The sequence below is a fragment of the Schistosoma mansoni genome, chromosome 3 (assembly GCF_000237925.1).
Source record: "Schistosoma mansoni strain Puerto Rico chromosome 3, complete genome".
Lineage (NCBI taxonomy): Eukaryota > Metazoa > Platyhelminthes > Trematoda > Strigeidida > Schistosomatidae > Schistosoma > Schistosoma mansoni.
In genome coordinates this window covers 19,313,434-19,332,943 of record NC_031497.1, presented here as the reverse complement: position 1 = coordinate 19,332,943, position 19,510 = coordinate 19,313,434, and the positions used below count along the sequence as shown (strand labels likewise).

Below are 19,510 nucleotides of genomic sequence, written 5' to 3'. Positions count from 1 at the left end.
TAAACATATCTTAATGAACGTTAGTAACCCAGCAACAATTCAGATAAGTTTTACCAGCTAGTGTAAAATCGACATCCCTAATTCCCTATCGATTAGTCAAATTAATATGGCAACAAGCTATTAAAAACTAGGAAAAATTGGAATGACAAATATGGTGTTATTGAGGATTTGACTTTTCAAAATTTAGATTTTATACAAACAGACACGTTACTACTTGTGAGTAGTAATCCGTAAAAAGGAAGTAGTGTTGACGAAAACAAAAGCCAAAACAAAAAAGACGAGATTACTTACTCTTAGATTGCAAAATGCCAACATTTCATTCATTTGTGATGGATGATTAATAAATTTACCATAATGAAGTAGGCAATCGATTTGTTTACTAAAATCATTAATCACTCGTTGTTGTTTATGATCGAAATCTTCCGTTCCATGAGAACGACGAGGTGGTAGTAATGGATTGCGTTTTTTAGAAAATTCATCTTGTAAAAGATTACGAATATCTGCAGAAAAATCTGTACCAGCCCACTGGACAACACGATCAATTTCACTAACAAAAACATTCTCCACAGTAGGTGCATGAATAGTCAATGCATTCAATATACAATCAACACAATTTTCGCGTATCCCTATAAAATCCCACAACATTACAACGTAAAATAAAAATAAAATGAGTAACTTTTTATGGTGAAATAAAGTTCTAAAAATTACAAACACAGTAGAATAATACACCTATGTCCACTTCGTTATATGATTGCGTTGTAATCAAAGTTGTAAGAACGCACTATTTATTGGTAAGGACCAATAGTATGATCAAAACATTGACAGTGTAACTCAATAATGTTCGATGTAAATGCAGGTTACCAGGTATCAATTTTAAACCAGTTAGTGATTATTTTAAAGAGGTTGAATTTTCAGGTATCTGATACTGAGGAGGAGGCATAGGGACTGAATAAAAATGAAATACTTCGGCATTTACTTGACACCAGGCATACCATTGACAGTTTACAAGCCTTTAAAATTATTAGCAGACAAAAAAACGCAGTCTTTTCGGTTCGCCGAAGCAATAGTAATAAAAAATCTCAGAGCTGATTTATGTTTCCAAAATGAGATAGTGATAAACGTATTACTACCTTGGTAAATTATTTTTGTCATTATCATTATTTTACTACTGTTTATTTTGTTTAGTGGTCTTCCTTTGATTATTTTATGTACACCAAAACCACCCTTTCATTCATACGGTTTTATTTACCTAATTCTCTTATCTAAACTCTTCAAATTCTGTTCGATTATTACGTAACCCATCATCTCAATTTTTAATCCCAGTAATCTTATGTAAACCCTTCATAACCTCCGAAATTATCACACAATTCATCATATCTGTCTCCGGACCTCATTTAATTATTGCACCCCCCTATGTTTTTGAATTCCAACTCCAAATTACCTCTACCCTGTTCTCATTTACTTACGCCCGTTACCACTTGTGGAGGAGCGCACGTCACCCACCAGCATTCTCTGTCCAACCCTATCTTGGGCAGACCAGAAAACATATGGGACCGGGGATTGAAAGTAGATATCAAAAGAATGAATAGCATTTAGTAACAATTGGGAAGAAGAGCCTAGGACAGAGTAGGTTGGAGATTCCTGGCTAGAGGCCTATGCTCCAGGAGGGGTGACAGGCGTAAGCAGGTGATTATACAGACATATGTTCAAAGCGTTCAACTATTATCTCGTGATTTAAAGAGTGTAAAGAATTGGTGTTGACGTTGTTTTCTAAAACAGTACCGTAGTTTTCAAAAAGTCACACTTTTGTTTGTAACTTGGCCGTTAGGTTAGAACCCTATAGGAATGGCATAGATCACATGTCCTGAAACTGGTTGCCGTAGACCAGATATATTTCTTTTACCTAGCGTTCATTAGATTGTAAGTTTTATCATTACATCACACTTCAAATAGCTCAGTCGAAACGATAATACACAATTCAGCATTACTGATTACTTTTTGCAAATATCAACTCAAATGGCCTGTCAAAATTTACTTAAACCATGATAATCATTGATGAGTAATTGATCGCAACAATTATAACTTACACTAGAACACTCAAAGAAGTCACTTCGAAACCATTAGCATAAGTCAACAGTAAATATACACGATTATGGTTTGGTCTAGAGGTTTGTCAAGAGTGAAATAATTTGTGAACAACTAATATCCAGCTAATATTTTAGTACGAATGAGTTGTATTTCAACTGACAGATATAGCACTTCAAGCTAACGGAAATAGTGATAAGACGATTCACATCCAAGACTAAGAAAAAATAAGTAACTTCAAGGAGGAAGTAAGGGAGATCTTCATTAGTACATGACAATTATTATCTAGCAACAAGATCCCAAACTTAAACTATTTCATATTCACTACAAGTATTATACTTTATACTGAAAGATTTGAATAAACACGGTATGTGTGAACTTGTGTAGAGGGAGGATACGATTGATTATTTCCTCTTATAGAACACATATGATTATATATAATTCGATTATACAGAATATAAAAAGAAAAGAGGAGAACTTACGTGGAAGTGGCAGCGTAGCCATATTGATGACATTTGGTAGAAATATGTGAATATAATTCACTTTTGATCGATCATCTACATTGAACGAAAAATGGATACAAAAGAAAGTATATAAAAAGCAATACCGATGATGATAATTGTAGGCATCAATGATATCATCTTACTCTATAAATGTATTTTCTAATAGGTAATAAAAAATTATTGTTTCCGCATGTCATCGCTGTTATTTATGTATGGAATATGTTTCTTCCGAGATCTTATTGATTTTACTTGGCATTAAAGAACCACTGCAACTCCCACAACACAAAATAAAAATACGAAAGACTGGTTTAGTGAAGATTTATTGATTCTCAAAAAACATATCCAAACAAGTCCCAAGATCACATCCTCATTGGGCCAGAAAACAATCATTTATATACTAATTTTTAAACACAATAATATCACTAGTGTTTCTCAGTCTGTTTATGATATACTATGATCTCGTTGCTATTTCCATCATCTCGAAGAGATATAAATTATTAGGTTACAATTCATCGATTTTAAGGTAACATAAACACGGTGGGACTGGAAGGTTGAGGGTTGTAAGTAAGCACAATTCATAGAAATCCCGAACTACGGTAGAACAATTTCCTACTGCACCGTCACCATATTTTAAAAATGTTTCGTCAAAATAAGGTCGACTGTGATCAATAAAGCTGTGCAGAGTCATCATAGAATGTAACAGACGTAGCCAAAGACGATTGGTTCCCTTCTAATAAATACAGTCATCTTCGTGTGGGTCAAGGAACCAAATCATGTACTTCATTTACATATTGAGTCTTTTAGTTCGTCATTTTAAGATAGGACCAACTGGTTAATTCATAATTATAAATCTATTCTGCAAAATGGTCATTTTATAATGTTTTCAGGAGCACTAGACACCAGCCAAGCTCGTTACAGCCTATACAGTACAACTCAGTACTATGAGCCCAGCCACACAACTGCCAAGAACTCTGAGCAAACCTTTTTGGGCTGAAGTCAAATATTATTTCCCCACTTGTCATCAATCTGTCTTAAAAATTAATATTAATTCGAAACTAATATACACGGATTTCTCATATACGAAGGGATTTTTAGAAGCTTGGGACTCAGGTCAATCAACAAAAATATCGAATATATCAATCAATCAGAAAGATCATGAATAACTATAAAATCAAGAATCAGACCAAATGGAGACCAACAAAATAAATATGAAGACAACGATAGGTTAAAGGTTAACGGTAATCAAAGAAGATCAGGATCATCAGGACAAGCTATCAATCATATATGAGGAAATTTAAATACCTCACTTCTACCTGAAGCTTGTTGGGTTAAGATATTCTAATGACTATCTTCAACCACCGAACTCCTTGTAATTCAATGGCAACTTGGGTCAAAGTACACTTGTGCCAGGCCCTACACTGATTAAGACTGACTGTATAGACACAATTAGCCAAAAACAATGTTATTTACAGACGACTAACTGGTGAGATCACCAATCAAACGGTTACTATTGCATTAACAGTGAGTAAATCACGTTGATAATGAAAAATTAGTAACATTCAAATATCTACGGAGAATTGAAAAGGAAGCAATATTTAAATATGATCCAAATAGTTGATTTCACTTTTTGAGTATGTTGATTTAATTTTGGAGAGAATAATCGAAACTTGACAAAAATATACACAACAATGAAATAAGAAACAAATTTATATTACACTTTACATTTTGTATAAAACCAATATATCATGAAGTTTATTTCATTTACCGATAGAATGCCATAACGATAATAGTAAATCACAAGCTCTTTGTCTCATATCAATTGACTGATTAGTTAAACTTTGATCGATACGAATTCTAGTCACCGGTGGCACAACTTCTACGCATAAATGAGCTTGTTCCACTGCGAATCCAGTTAAACATTGTGCAATTAATTCAATTAAATCGCTAGTTAAACAAGGTTCTGTGTGGCACACTGCTGGTGTATTTGCTGTTATTAATGATGACTGGGCAGAAATCAACAGAAACTGTTTGGAGAATTTAAAATAAAAATAACACTTATTGTAAAACACAGATAGAAGAATTCGGTTAACATTCTGATTGTATGCAGACATTAATTATCTATGATAAGATGTAACCGCATTATAAATCAATATACTAGGCATTGGTTTTTTGATTCATCCTGACATCTTTTTGTTATAACCTGGATTGGATAGTTTTATTTGTATTGCAGGACCGATGAGCAAAAAAATCACTTAAGCACTTTTACAATGTAATATTAAATTGTTCAAAAAGCTACACAGAACGGTATATTTGCCAGACATTAATTTGTCGTAGTTACAAGTCGTGTTTTAATATCCCATAGGTCAGTAAAATATCAGATTTTCGAGATAGCCACCACACTTTTTGTCAGTAAAGATTCGTTACTATTAGTGCATTAATCTGTTTGGTCATATCAACCTCAAAACAAACATTATTGTCCATAACTTTGAAAAGATATTGTCGAAAGTGCACACTAATTCTTCATCAAAATAATTCATAATTCAAATTGTTCTTATGTGATGAATTCCTAACATTGTAGCGGGACTGGACAACTAAGAACATGTTTGTCGGCTACTAATCATGAGGTACACTCTAATGTCAGAAACAATAACATGAAGTATTAACCTGTAAACTAGTGGTTGAAAAGTTGAATGCTTTATCCATATCTCCTGCTTAAATTCATTGCAATATCAAACAGACAAGTGACATATTTGAATTTTAAGTAGTTACTTCTATACAGAGATATACAAGAATAAAAGCCGATTTGTTTAAGCAAGCTGGATTGAAGTAAGATGGCGTGAAACTTGTAAAAAGAAACACACCACCACTCACTGAAAAAGCAAACAAAAAGGAAGAAAAATCACTTTGAACAATTTAAAAATCTGTCACTTATGTTCATTAGTAAATGACCACTGTTTGGTTCAGCCACGATCGCTACCCGTAATAAACATTGGTCTTGTATTTTATTCATACAGTCATGTGGATTATGAGTTTGAACAGTAAAGGTATTTGTGACTACTCATCTAGAATTTTATTGTTTTGATTAGAGGGTTGTGGACATAAGTACTTGCATGATCTATCGATTGTCTAAAGAAAGAACAGAATGACAGAGTTGATAAACTTTTTGTTACCAGTGTCTGACAGAAAGTAACACCATAGGTTCCAGAAGAAAGACATTGGGAACTTTGGTAACACAATAATTAAGCTAATAAGCTGCTCGAAATGTTAGTGAAAATTGCATATACACTCAAAAATGACAGTTTTCCGACGTTTTGTAGATTTCAAAGAGAATGAGGCATAGTTTAAATTGTTGAATGTTTTTTTTTTTAAATTGCCACAGCTAAACATGGTTTTAACATAGAAATAATTAGATCTACAAAATGACAACAGTCTCAGTGAATATTTCAAGCAAGTAATATTGAGAAAATTGGTAGGGTAAGAGTCAAATGATTAAAAAAAAACTTTTGCACATACATCATTTGCTTATAGGATTAATTGATTTGAGTAAATAAGCGCTATCATATATGAACTTGATCATTTAGTTGAAATCATGACTTCAATCAACAGACATATATCCACAGTCAACATTATATAGAGTCCGAAAAGCGAAATACAATTCTTGATTATAATGTATAAGTGGAACACTGCGCATAGTTGCACACAATTCATTAATAAATTGACATTGATAACGCTGAATCATTTTATCGGTGTAACTGATAATTATAATATTAAATGTCAGTATATAACGTCTTATGTAATATGGCCTACATGATATACTTTTATCAAGGTTTATTATGTAACCCCTTTTTGATTTAAAGGAAACAAGTTATCTTATTATTATTGTTGTTTTACAGAGACAGATTACACAGAATGATTGTCATACTATGGATGATGCATAACAATCAGTGGAGTCAGTTAAAAACAACAAAAGTCGCAGGCAATTCAAACTTATTCACGAAACATCAAAGAAAAAACTCACTTTATTATCTAAGTTAGGATTGATAAAATATGGTTCTATAACAAGTTCGATCAGTACTTCAATAACGTCTAGCTCAGCATTCGATATCAATGTTAACATTTCAATCCATGATTGAGAGAATAACTCTACATTATTATTACTATTGTTATCATTATTATTATTATGAGTCAGTGATGAATTCCTATGTGATATTTTCTTTTTGTCAGAATGCTCTGATTGTCTTTCATCATGATAATCATCATCCCACGAATAACGACCAACGGTCCATAATTTATCAGATCTTGACTGGAACATCGGTGCTGGATAACCAGGATATAAATGCATCAATGAGAATAGAGTGAATAATTCATGTAGAAAATCATAGATATTTACTAATTGTAAATTATGACAATAATTACATTGGCAACATTCTTCACTGGTATAGTAAACAGATTGGAAAAATTTTACCCAACTACATTTTGTAAGCATTCGTAATGAAGAGAATAGTACAGTAGATAGACATCCCTTAAGAAAAAAAATCATCATCAAAAGAAAGAACGTATTATTTACGGATAAAAGAATTGTATTAATAAAAAGTTCATCAGATACAGATCTGCACACTTAGAGCCATACTGAAACTTTGAGAGCTAGCGATACTACCAAGTAGCTGAAGCGGAATTAGATGAAGTACGTTTCGAATAAGTAATAAAGTTGATGGAAGTTGAACGCCATAATCATTGAGTCATCGCTCCAACCAGTAAAGTATACAATATCATTTAGCTTCATTATTATAGTACCAGAACTAGTGGTGGTAGTAGTAGTGGTACTAACAGTAACATTTTATTCCGATTCTGTTGCACTCTTAACAGGTAAGCAGTCCAAACAAGTAACTAAGGACAAACTAGTAGACTCGGTTTCGATTCAAACTTTTACAAGTTGATAACTCATAGTGAAATAAGCAAATAGGGGATTCAAACCCATTGCCTAGTAGTAGCAGTCATTATTTATGACGTAAAACGAATTTCAACGCTATATAATATTAGATTAGCATGTATGTAATTAGTAATTGAGTAAATTTGGTCTTCACTGTGTGTGTGTAAGGACGAAACAAATAAGTGAAGTTGGCGAACTTCACAAGTTATGTTTTCGCTTAACAATACGTCAAACTTTTCATCTGCATTTGATGAACATTTCGTTTATGCGATTTTTAAATTCCCCTAATTTCAAGCTTCCATTTGATTTAATAACTGTTATTGTATCCTGTTCCTTTCTTCAAATTATTGTAAGTTGATTATGAACATGTTATTCAGACTTTGTACTATAATGTCCTACTTAGGCACATAGTGTAATTCCTTAATTATAGTGCTTTACGTTCCTATAATTCAAACATATGATCATGTGAATTCTTCAGTCAATAAAGACAAGTTACATCAACTATCATGTCGTCATGTCAGGTCATTTAGTAGGAGTACTGGTATTCTTGGTTTGAACATAGCAGACCCAAGATCATATCAGTATGAAACATGGTGCAAGGATTCCAATAATAAATATAAAAGAAATATATTGTGAAGACAATTTTCATCACGGACCGAACATTCCCTATTTGGACAGATAATGAGTGGGAATTACCATATCGATACCGAAACCATAGGAAAATTGTTAAGTCTCCAGTCATATATTATTCTATTCACTCTATTTGCCGCAAATCAAAGCAAGGATTAAAGGGGAAAACAAAATACATTCCAAATAACTGGGACAATAAAAAGTCCAGTAGTAAAAGGACAAACGTTTCTGGAATTCCACCTGATTGTTTGAAAATGGACCAAGAAGCATATTCTGATTTGGCCTTGAATTCAATTCAGAATTCTGTTCTTCAAACAGAAAAATATGTCCACTCTTTCTTACTTTCCAATGTTTTCCTATACTGATTGATATCTCTAATCTACAATGAACACTTTCTAAATTCACCTCTACAGTCTACTGAATTACATAAACGGCAACCAGATTCATTTGATAAGACCTTCAAGTTTATAGATAAAAGACCGCGGAAGTTATCGTAAAAACTACAGGTGATTCCTGACGCGACTAACACATTAATCACACTTGTACAAGCAGAAATCAATATAATAATCAATATTATTCCATCACATTAGATAAATAGTATTTAAAATGAATGATAAATGCACATTTATACAAATTACCATAATTGGTTGTAACCGGTGATAGGAAGGATGTATAAGGCGTTTTCTAGGTGAAACCTTACTAGATGATGATAATGTTTTGTTATTGCCACTGACACCGCTACAACCGTGCCCATCGTTACTACTACCACCAGTAGTTGAAAGAGAATCAGATCTACTAGCATCACCACAACATAAAGCAGAATTACGTTGATGTATAAATAATAGGATACGTGACAACTGTTGCATAGTCCAACGAAGAAAATTACATTTTATTAACAAATGAAATATTTCATCCGATTGATCGTCATAATATGAACAATCCTGATTAGAATTGTCAAATATAAATGATAATTGCCTTGTTGGTGTTTTTATAGAGGCGATGGCTTTGGATCCATCTTCAGTATTGTCAATGTTATCATCGGTCTGATTAGTTTCAGGATTACTATCAACAGAATTATCACCAATGCACTGAGTGGTTGATGATGAAGAACTCGTTGTTGTCGTAATCGATGCAGTTGCTTTTGTAAAACTGTCCATAAATGACAGCAATACATCACACCAAACATCCATTATAGCTGTATTCTCGTTAATCTTAGAACTGAGAACCTAGTAGTATACATTGAGAGTAATTATAATAAATGACAGTGCGCATACATATACACATGTATAGAGACAATTTACAGGGATAGATTTACACAAATCTAAACCAATTTAAGTGTTTAATAAAACACTAAATTAAGCTGGAATTTCCAAGATGAATAATACTCATTTAAGTAGTCAGTATACTGAAATAGTGTAACGTTTTAGATCCGATAAAATTTCGGAGTTTAACTTTTCATTTCAAATAACAGCTTGTATCCGAAATAATGATGACTGAATAATACGCGGAATGTCTTAAAGGCATCTTAGGTGGATGGAACAGGTTTATCATATAACTAAGTGATTCATTCAATTTCTAAAATTCCTCACTCAACGGTTCTATTATATTTGCAAATGTCCAGAAGATTATTTTATATTATCTGCACGTCTCAAAAAATATGCGAACGAAACACTTTATTGTAGCATATTTTACTTGTAACAAATATTCACGTACCATATATCACAGAAGTAACAAACAAACTTTATTACCTATTGAGGAAATTTAGTCCGTCTCCAAGATGTGTTATAATTTCTCTTATTACGATCCAGCTATTCCTATTGCTTAGTATTCCTGGACACCAATTCATTCAACAAGTCCCCAAATCAGAACACAGTTGAACAGGAACGAAATTATATTCCAAATCACAAGGGTAGATGGAAGTAGGAAGCACAATAAGAGATACGTTAGTATATTTATAGTTTTTACATGAGAAGATTCTGGAGTCTTTTACAAGTATGAACTAGTGCTGATTGGATAAGAAATAGCCAACCAGTGTGCACCAACACAATCGTGCACAAAACGTGCTTTAATCCAATCTATGTTCCACTAACAAGATGTATCATCATTTCGTATGCTAAAAAGCTGACTAGCTTCAAGATGAATTCCCGAAAGCCATAATGAGCAGCTATGACCTGGTCTTGTTCAAACATGTTTTAACGATGAAACAATCACTACACAAAGCAGTTAAAAATTGTTGAGAACTATGAACTAATAAATTTCGACTACTCAACGGTCTAATTGCTCTGAACTCACCACGAAACATGAAGTTCATTTGCTCAAAACAAAGTGTGCATTACTGATAAGTTACATAAACCAAAACAAAACAACTGTGTAGTATATTTAAATTATTAGTGTTTCACTAAATGTCAGGCCTTAATGAAGGCTGTCTACATAATTGATAAATTTCTAACTGAAGTCGAGTACGTTGAATGAAAAACACAAATAAGCTGAATGATATGACTTGAAATAAGACCCCTAATGCATATCACAATTGTGTGTTCTGTTGAGTGAGTAGGTGAACCTCGGAAACCTGCTATCAGTGTGTCGACATATTCGGGAGTAGATAACTTCGGAAAGCCCAACACTCAGTCAGCCAGACGCTTTCGTCCATATGATGAATTGAAAAAAGACTTCCAGAAAATAAACGTGAATATTAAGACAGATCCTGAAATTATAAATGAAATAATGACTGAAATAAAACAGGATAATTCCTCAGACGAACAATTAGTGATACTTTTGGAAGATCTGTCCTATAACCTGCACCAGATTGACAATGCAAGGATTTTCTCCAAAAATAGTTTAGAAACACTCTTACAGCTTTTACACCATCCCACTTACCAAGTTAAAAGAGCTTTTTTGAAAGCCATTGATGCTGCTACTCAGAGAAATTCTGAAGTCAAAGTAGTCGCACTTCAAAATGGTGTGGTTGACCAACTACATTCCTTTTTGAGGGCATGCATAAATGAACAAGATTCATCGGATAATATTCGTGTTGTTCCGTTGTACTATTTAGACTTGGATTAATTTCGACTTGGTTATTCATTCTCTTAAGAAGTGGCTTACACTGAGCACGAAACGTCAGAAAATCTAATTTTTCTACTCATTGGGATATTACAAATATATTATTTATTTATAACAATCTACCCAATACTCAATTTATTCAAAATTACCAAGTCAAACTTTGGTAATGATACCTAAAACGATTCATTGGAATTCACTGCATTACTATCAGGAGGAGTGTCAACGTCAAGTGAGTTGCTGAGTGACTTTCCATACGCCTAAAATAGTTCGTATGGGTTCGAATCCTGACACTTTCGACATATCTTTACAGAGAGCGGCTTGATGCTCAAAAAGATTTTGAAGAAGACCCCATAAAAACAAAAATGGATGTATGGAATATGTATGCTAATATCCCTTTCGAAGAAAGCTCTCTAATGTATGGATTTTGCGAAACGCTATATATTTCTTTACTTCAAGATGTTCAAAGATGCATCGGATATAACGATTTGAGTACACCAATAAATCATGATATGCATGAAAAGGTTATAACGGCGTTCTTAAAGTTTTTCAACTAATGTAGTAGAGAATCATCCAATTTCTCGAACAGACAACATATTCTAAGCTTATTGGACTCGATCATGGACGAGTACAAACTGCGCTCGAAAAGTGAGACTGATCACATTAATTCTTATTTCACTGATATGCTACTTAAAGCTCAAAAGTTCAGGAATATGTTGGAGCCTTATGAGTTGCCGAGAACTGACCTGTAATTCCCTAACGTGCTTATGTAACACAACAGCTGCATACGATTCACAAACATTATGGGCGGCCTGCTTCAACATCTAGGCTACCAGTTCCTGCCATCTATTTCAACAACTTATCTCATTTTGTTTGATTTAGTACATCATTATGGCTATTAATTGAATAACCTATTCAGGTGCGTCTATGAAAAGTGTACAACCTTTCGCTGTACAAGTTACAAAAGGCCAAATTAGAGATATCGTGGTTGCGAGAAGAATGTATATTATTTAGATGTCGATTGACTAGACTGTTAACTTCTAACTGGAGATCACACAATATTTGTCGTCAGGATCGATCAAGTAAGAAACGGAAACTTATTGAAACACATTGTGCTGAGAATTCTATATTGTGCCTAAAATATAATCTGGAATAAAGCTAATAATAATAATATTAATAATAATAATATTCAATAATTATACCGTATATGAATAGGAAAATGAGTAACAGAGTTGAATACACCACACTTATTGACCATTGAACACATGATGGATAACCTCAATCCGAATTTGTACATGCCTTAATTGTTTGAGATAACAACATATCAGTTGAGTAAGTCATTTTATACATTAGGAAATGGCAACATTATCTAAAGCACCAAATAAAATGTACTAAAGACCACACGTTCGCACACACACACGTACATGCAATGGATAAAAGTATTTTATTGTTCTAGGAAAACAAAGAATTACCTTATCCAATTTCGCTGTAAAAACATGCGTTAAGCTAGTTTGAATTATTGGTACTAATAGACGACGGCATTTTGGATCAGTAAATAAAGTTGAATGAATAGTTTCAGTTAGAATTTTTTGACTTGGCAATTCACAACTTTCTAATGTACGTGTTAATAATTGTACAATGAATTGGGATAATTTTAATTTTGGATAAACTTTTGTTAAATTTTTAATAATTTCTGGCACGTGTTTAAATATAATAAGCTGATATTTTAAAAAAAAGATTAAAAAAATAAATATAGACAATGAAGAATAAGTTAATCAAAAGTAGACACATAGTTTAAGGCATTAAATTGTCGATGATTACGTCACAACCTGATAACTAGCCGCTAAATAATTTAACGTACTTCAAATAGATGATTGAAAGTAGTCAGGAGGAAACCGTGGACCTAGTGCTTCATCAAAGTGTCTCATTAATATTGATTGAATTCAACTGTTTCGGAAGGTCAATGGTGATATCTCAGTCTGTAAAGTTAAATAGCGAAGGTTCAATTTCCACAGGGAGTATCAGTTCCTTCAAGCTTGTAGACACACCTTAAGGACAAGTGTCTGTTGTATCCCGACGAGAATTAGGAATTGTAACTTTTGAGAACTATTTATAGACCAATACGATGCAAATAATTTTTTTGCATAATTGTTAAGTAGCTAAACTCTGCATATTCATGTTCATCTTATTAAAAGCTTTATTTTGATCCATAGACTATTATTATACGATTTACCGTTCTTGAGTTTTGCCCAGTCTATTAATTACAGTCTCCCACATCCACAGCCACTTTTGGAAAGATCTTGTACAAGTGTTATTTTCTATTTTGTGGTGCAATGTGGTCTGTTTGGTTTGCCTATAAACCCAGCATGTTTGAAATACATGATTCATATCGCAGAGGCTGGGATTGGTGTTTCTGGATTTAACAGGCAGGACTAGGCAGGAAGAAGAACCGATTAAGACTCTAGACTGCTCTTACGGGTTTTATGCGTCATTGGCCCTGTCGATAAGTCACTGTTCTCGAATTGGCGGTATTACTAGGTCATATATTGGTAGGGGCACAATGCCACAAGATATAACAGTGTCAACCAACATGAAGCATATCTTCAGAGTTTCTTCCCAACTATCTCAAAAGCAATTTAACATCAAAACATATTTCATGTCATGTTGAATTACTCAAATTAGTGCCCATACTGAAACTTTAAAGGAATTTGATTAGCACTAAAGACATTTGTCACACTATTTAGTTATCAATTAATGCAATGTTGTGAATTTAGGGCTCACTTTTTATCACATGATTTATTCACCAACCGAATACGACTTATCCAATCTAGTACTGTGCCAAACCGATGAAACTTAAGAAAAAAATTATGAGAAATTTAGAAACTTATAATCTAGCGGAAGGCAAAGCGTGAATCCACCTGCCCTAGTGAGAACAGTTTTGAGAAATGTCACCCAAAGTCTCGAATCTATATAAGGATGAGACTGGTATAGATCTACTTTGATCACTAAATCCTCCTTTAATTATTATCATGAATTCCTTATTGTTTATCAAACGATCATTAGGATTAAACCTTTACAACATTGTGTTCCAAGATTATTTTGCTACGACGAAACTCATCTACAACCATTTCAGCATTATCTGAGCCCAAATATATCTCGCGTAAAAAAACTGGACTAATATGCACTCAATTTATATATATATATATATATATATATATATATATATATATATATATATATATATATAATGTTTTCTTCATCATAAACTATCATTTGACCTAATGGCTACTGTTAAACGATTTACTATTCTTAATTTATTTCCAATCTATTAGTTACAGTCTTCCATACTCAGTCACTTTTGGCTTGATCTTGTATGAATATTATTTTTCATTTTATGGTGCGATGCGGTCTGATCTGCCTGTATAATAGACCACATATGTCTGAAATATAGGATTCATATAGCGGAGGCTGATATTTGTGTTCTGGACTGAACAAGTTGGGATAGACGAGAATCTACTATACAGAGGCTCAGAGTTAACTCAAGGTTGCTAGTGCTGCTTTAACGCATCAATGGTTTAGCACAGGGAAAATGTCATAGGAGTCGGTATTCTTGATGGCAATTTTGTCACATGTTATTTAACTGGCCATAGGACATAACAAAGTATAGTGAAGAAGAAATCCAATGATTGTGATATACAACTATTCAAAATGGATAGAATTTAAGAAATACACATTAAAAGTGATTACAGAACAAAATCATCAAAATATTAGTAACAATAGTATCTGTACTTTTTAAAGAAATCTCGTCTAAATTAGAGCGAATAGTTTCACAGTATTTGAGAAACTATTCTCATGTAACTCTTTCCTTAAGTACATCTCTTCATATGCTCTGCTTTAAGTCGTATTATTCTAATAACAGGTAAAGAATACACCTCAGCTTCTCAAACTAAAGTAGATAGAATTGGAAAAAAGCGCAATAACCAATAAGAAAAAGTATACGTATTTGTGTATATAAACTACTGAGTAGTAGCTGATTTCATGTTTGTCACGTCCTTTCTTATCCTGATCGTAGTCTGTCGACTGAATTCAAATGTGACGACTAATTTAAGTAAAACGACTTGATCGGCAAAACTTTTTCAGAAGTGACGGCTAGACAACCATGATATTAGTCACCAATCAGTGTAAATGACTTAGTCTTACAGATATGTAAGAATGCACATGCGTCTGGATAAAGAGTCCCAGTCAAACAATTGACAAGTCATTTAGAGCCCAGACAATAACTATGCTGTCTTAACACAACTATCCATATTACACAAACCTCGTGTCATGCTCGGATGGAAAAAGTTTTAAACTTGTTTTTAGGAGCTAACCTAATCATTTAACTTTCACGAGTTAACATAATGCATAAAAAACAACTGAACTACTTATAAGTAGTAAACAAAATATATGTTCATTTTACCCCATGGGATATAAGACAGGATCACCTTGTATCCTTGTAGTGTACGCAGCTGTTTCATTCCACATAATTAAACTATAAAATTTATATGATTGTTTAACACACTGCAAATTTAAAACAATTGAAAAGCATGAAAAGCATGCAGAACCAACTATAAACCCTAGGAAATATTTCGTTTATTTTCGATAGAAATTTACTCACGCGTAGTAGAACATCTTCAGTACGACAAGTCACATCAATTACTCCAGACAAGAAAGATTCGACCTGGTGTATAAATAATGATTCAGCTTCTTTTTGATATTTATCGTTCAACTGCATAGCATCTAAATGCTAAGAGAAGCAGGAGAGAGAGAAAAAAAATAGTAACATTTCTGACTGAAGTGTTACGGTTTTTCAAAAAATTTGGAATTTTATCTTCATGTGTTAGTAAATAGAAAAGCTAACAAAATCTGGATCTGAGAGCTTTCCAGTCACTGATTGTTATCACCTAATATGAAATATAAGTTTGGTGATGATAATAAGTTGAAACTAACGGGTAGATTAACAACTGAGTCAATGTGATTGTCAGAACCGAACGCCAATAAATACAAGCTATTCTGCAAATGGTTTCACTAGAGTGCTAGATCAAGTAAACTGATCATAGTTCATACGACGTCTTGTGTAAGTGAAACTCACTAGTGACTAGTTATTGTTTTCAGAAAAACTGATAGACAATCTGACAGATGTCTGATTGCCGTTTATATTTTCTTACCTTCTTTAAATGTTATGTTACCTAATATACGTACTAGTCAGGCGGACATGTCACTGATCTACGTTCAGTTAACGTGTGGCAGATTATTCGTTCGTTAGTTATCTTGTATAGTGCGAATCGATCGTATACACAACAAAATCGTTTATCCTTGGCAAACAAGTGTTCTATAAGTGTTTCAGGAGAAACCTACGATTACTTCATGATACAGAATATCATAGTCTAAATGCTAATTCTAATGATCCTTACTAAGTAGTATGCTTATAATGCTGGGCCAATGGAATTTCCAAAAGTGTATTTTTCAGTATGAATTTTTCTTTCTAATACATCTTCAGTTGACTAATTCTATATTAATGACCACATGTACTCATGTATTTTCAAGAGGTATTTCTAACTTATCGTGAATCTAATTGCTGCAAAATTCAAACATAATAAAAATAGCGGTTGGTGTATTTTTCTCCGTAGTTGTTCATTAGAGAAACGAGACGCCATTTCATGCACTGAATATACATATTGGGCGCTAAGAAGAGATGTCATCGGAATAAAACAAGTTGTTAATTAGTTAGGGATCAGTACGAATGGTTGTTATGTGGTTGGAGGAAGTAAACAGTAAGCTCTGGATCAAGGTATTATAATATCCAATACTGATCACCAGGGCGTACGTACCTGAAATCTTGAAACAACCGATGCTACCTGACGGACTCGATCCTGTATCACTCAGCTTCACACTCAGAGATGTTACCTCTGAAGCTACTCGCGCCTCAATTGATCTGCGTTAGGACTGAGATCCATTTACAATAGACTGATTACTGAGCAGTGACCAATGTCGTGTATGTCAAGTCCTTTTCAGTGCTTATTGGTCTAAGCGACTTGACATTGTGTGCGCTATGTTGAGCTGTTAGGTGATGATGTCGAGTCACTTAGGCTAGCGAGCAAACTGCAACTTGATAGATAAAATTCAATCAGCAATCGAAATGAATTGACTGATATACATCACACTGATCACTACTCACTCGGTGATCGATTAATTGTAAATATTTTTTTCAAGTGTTTACACGCTAAATACCCTGTAAAAGAAAGCCTCTTGGAAAATTGCACGATTTTTGTTGAAACATATTTGCTGCAATCAAATATCCCCATTTGAATGAATGTTCAAAATGGCAAAGTTCAAAAATCATTTCGCTCAATCTAGATACATAACATGATATTTTTGCATTAAAAAGCTAATTTATTTGCTGTATAGGGAAAAACGTTTTGCAATGGCAATTTTTTTTAAATAGAAAGCCTACAAAAATCCTCGTATGCTACAGACTTTGTACAACATAAATCCGCAAACACAGTGTAATATTTCTAAATTAAACACTTCACTATCTGTTAAATTATTGATGATAAGTGATTAGTTCACAGATCATTTGTTGTTATGATAATTAATATCGGACTAATTATATTACAGTATTGGCAGAGATAATTACCCTTAAACAAATGAATGTAAAGTAATTAATCATTGTTTTCATACATTTTAACAGAACAAAGAGTAGACGGAACCTATCTGAACAATGTGATGTATTTATACCAAACATTTCGAACAATCCGGTTATACGTATTTTTCAAGACATTTTATAAGAATCTAAGGTCGAGGTTATCCGAACAATGTATATAAACAATTAGCTTTGAAGAAAATTTAAGATCTACATATTTGGTAGACTGATTTTATGATAGTATTGTCTTGAATAATCAAAGAGTAATAATGATGGATTAATTAATAAACTGTTCAAAATTTCAGTGACATCCATAATCAGCCAAATTCGGGAGTTGTACAGTAACTATCAATGAGAGATGCTCTTTAAAATAAACTGAGTACAGTTGAATCGATAAACAAATGTGGTTTAATGGCCTATAGGCATTGTGATTTTCGAGAAACGCACAACTCTATGGTTTGGTTCTATATGAGATCATTAGTAAGTACTGCTACGTAGTCCTACTAAGGTAGAACAATGAAAAAACTACATAGTCAACATTCACTTTTAAAAGATTTTCAAGATAATACCAGTTTCTTAGGGAGAATTATTTAGAAATCAACATGTTATTGAAGAGTAGGATTACAATAACAATATTTCCTAGTTTGATATAATAAAATGGCTAAAGAACATACAAAAAAATACAGCTTAAAGAACGCCAAAATATCAATTAATTATCTATCAAATCTGTACAGTATTGAAGTGAAATAAACAATTATTTACCCTTGAACGAACAATAATTAAAAATGCCCAATGTATTGTTGAAAAGATAAGTTGTATAGCCTTTGAATCAAAAAAGTGTCCAGTTGTAGGTGTCATGCCAATATTCCTATTATTAACACTAGTATTGAACTGATGTTCCACTTTGTATCGATCAGAAGTACTACCAACACCACTGGATGCGTATGCTGATGACGATGAATGAGGAAGAGTAGAATTAGGCGAATGATGATGATTTTGATATAATGCTGGATAGACAATTTCACATACCATAGCATTTAATAATTGTAAATAAGGTATATATATTTTATAATATATAAATCCAGGCCCATTTAAATAACTGTATATTATTTGTTGTCGAACTGAATCAATCGTTAAATCCTTATAACAACGAGCCAGTCCCATTAGAAGACTGTAACCTAAGTTTAAATTGATAATATGTTGATGTGTTTCATCCGTGGTAGTCATAAGAAGTTGCAACATATTGTCAATTAATGAGCGAGTGAACTACAATAAATGAAAAAGAGAGAAAAACAAAAATGATAATAACCAAATTTATAAGCCAAAAAATGTAACAGTAACCTATTAAGCAAATAAAGTCAACCAATCAATCACAGAGGAGGACAAGTAAACAACTAATTCACCAACAAATGAAATCTTATCTTAAAAATTCCTTCTTCTCAAATGACAATGAAGTTCCAACAGATACATCACAAGTGATTAAACAATTTTTCGGTAAAAAGTGAATTAGTGATTGGATGAGTAGAATCTTCTAGAATATACTTTTTATCGACTTCAAGATAAAACGCTTCAATAATAAATAGCCTTGTGATCTCGTCAGAAGTGTAATAAAATATTCAACGA

At 33.0% G+C, this 19,510-nt stretch overlaps 1 protein-coding gene across 1 annotated transcript in view; it reads right to left on the bottom strand.

The window, feature by feature from the left end:
- The window catches only part of Smp_029990 (putative dedicator of cytokinesis protein 1 (DOCK1)), a gene marked incomplete at both ends in the record, with an annotated part of 42,775 nt that extends 23,856 nt beyond the window's left edge, over positions 1-18,919 (bottom strand). Inside the window, 8 exons of the mRNA XM_018799538.1 lie at positions 292-626; positions 2,568-2,642; positions 4,354-4,612; positions 6,607-7,205; positions 8,849-9,374; positions 12,678-12,923; positions 15,863-15,991; positions 18,650-18,919. Of these exons, the coding sequence (XP_018651317.1) occupies positions 292-626; positions 2,568-2,642; positions 4,354-4,612; positions 6,607-7,205; positions 8,849-9,374; positions 12,678-12,923; positions 15,863-15,991; positions 18,650-18,919 (2,439 nt within the window). The remainder of the gene's footprint in view (positions 1-291; positions 627-2,567; positions 2,643-4,353; positions 4,613-6,606; positions 7,206-8,848; positions 9,375-12,677; positions 12,924-15,862; positions 15,992-18,649) is intronic.
- Positions 18,920-19,510: the final 591 nt, after the last annotated feature.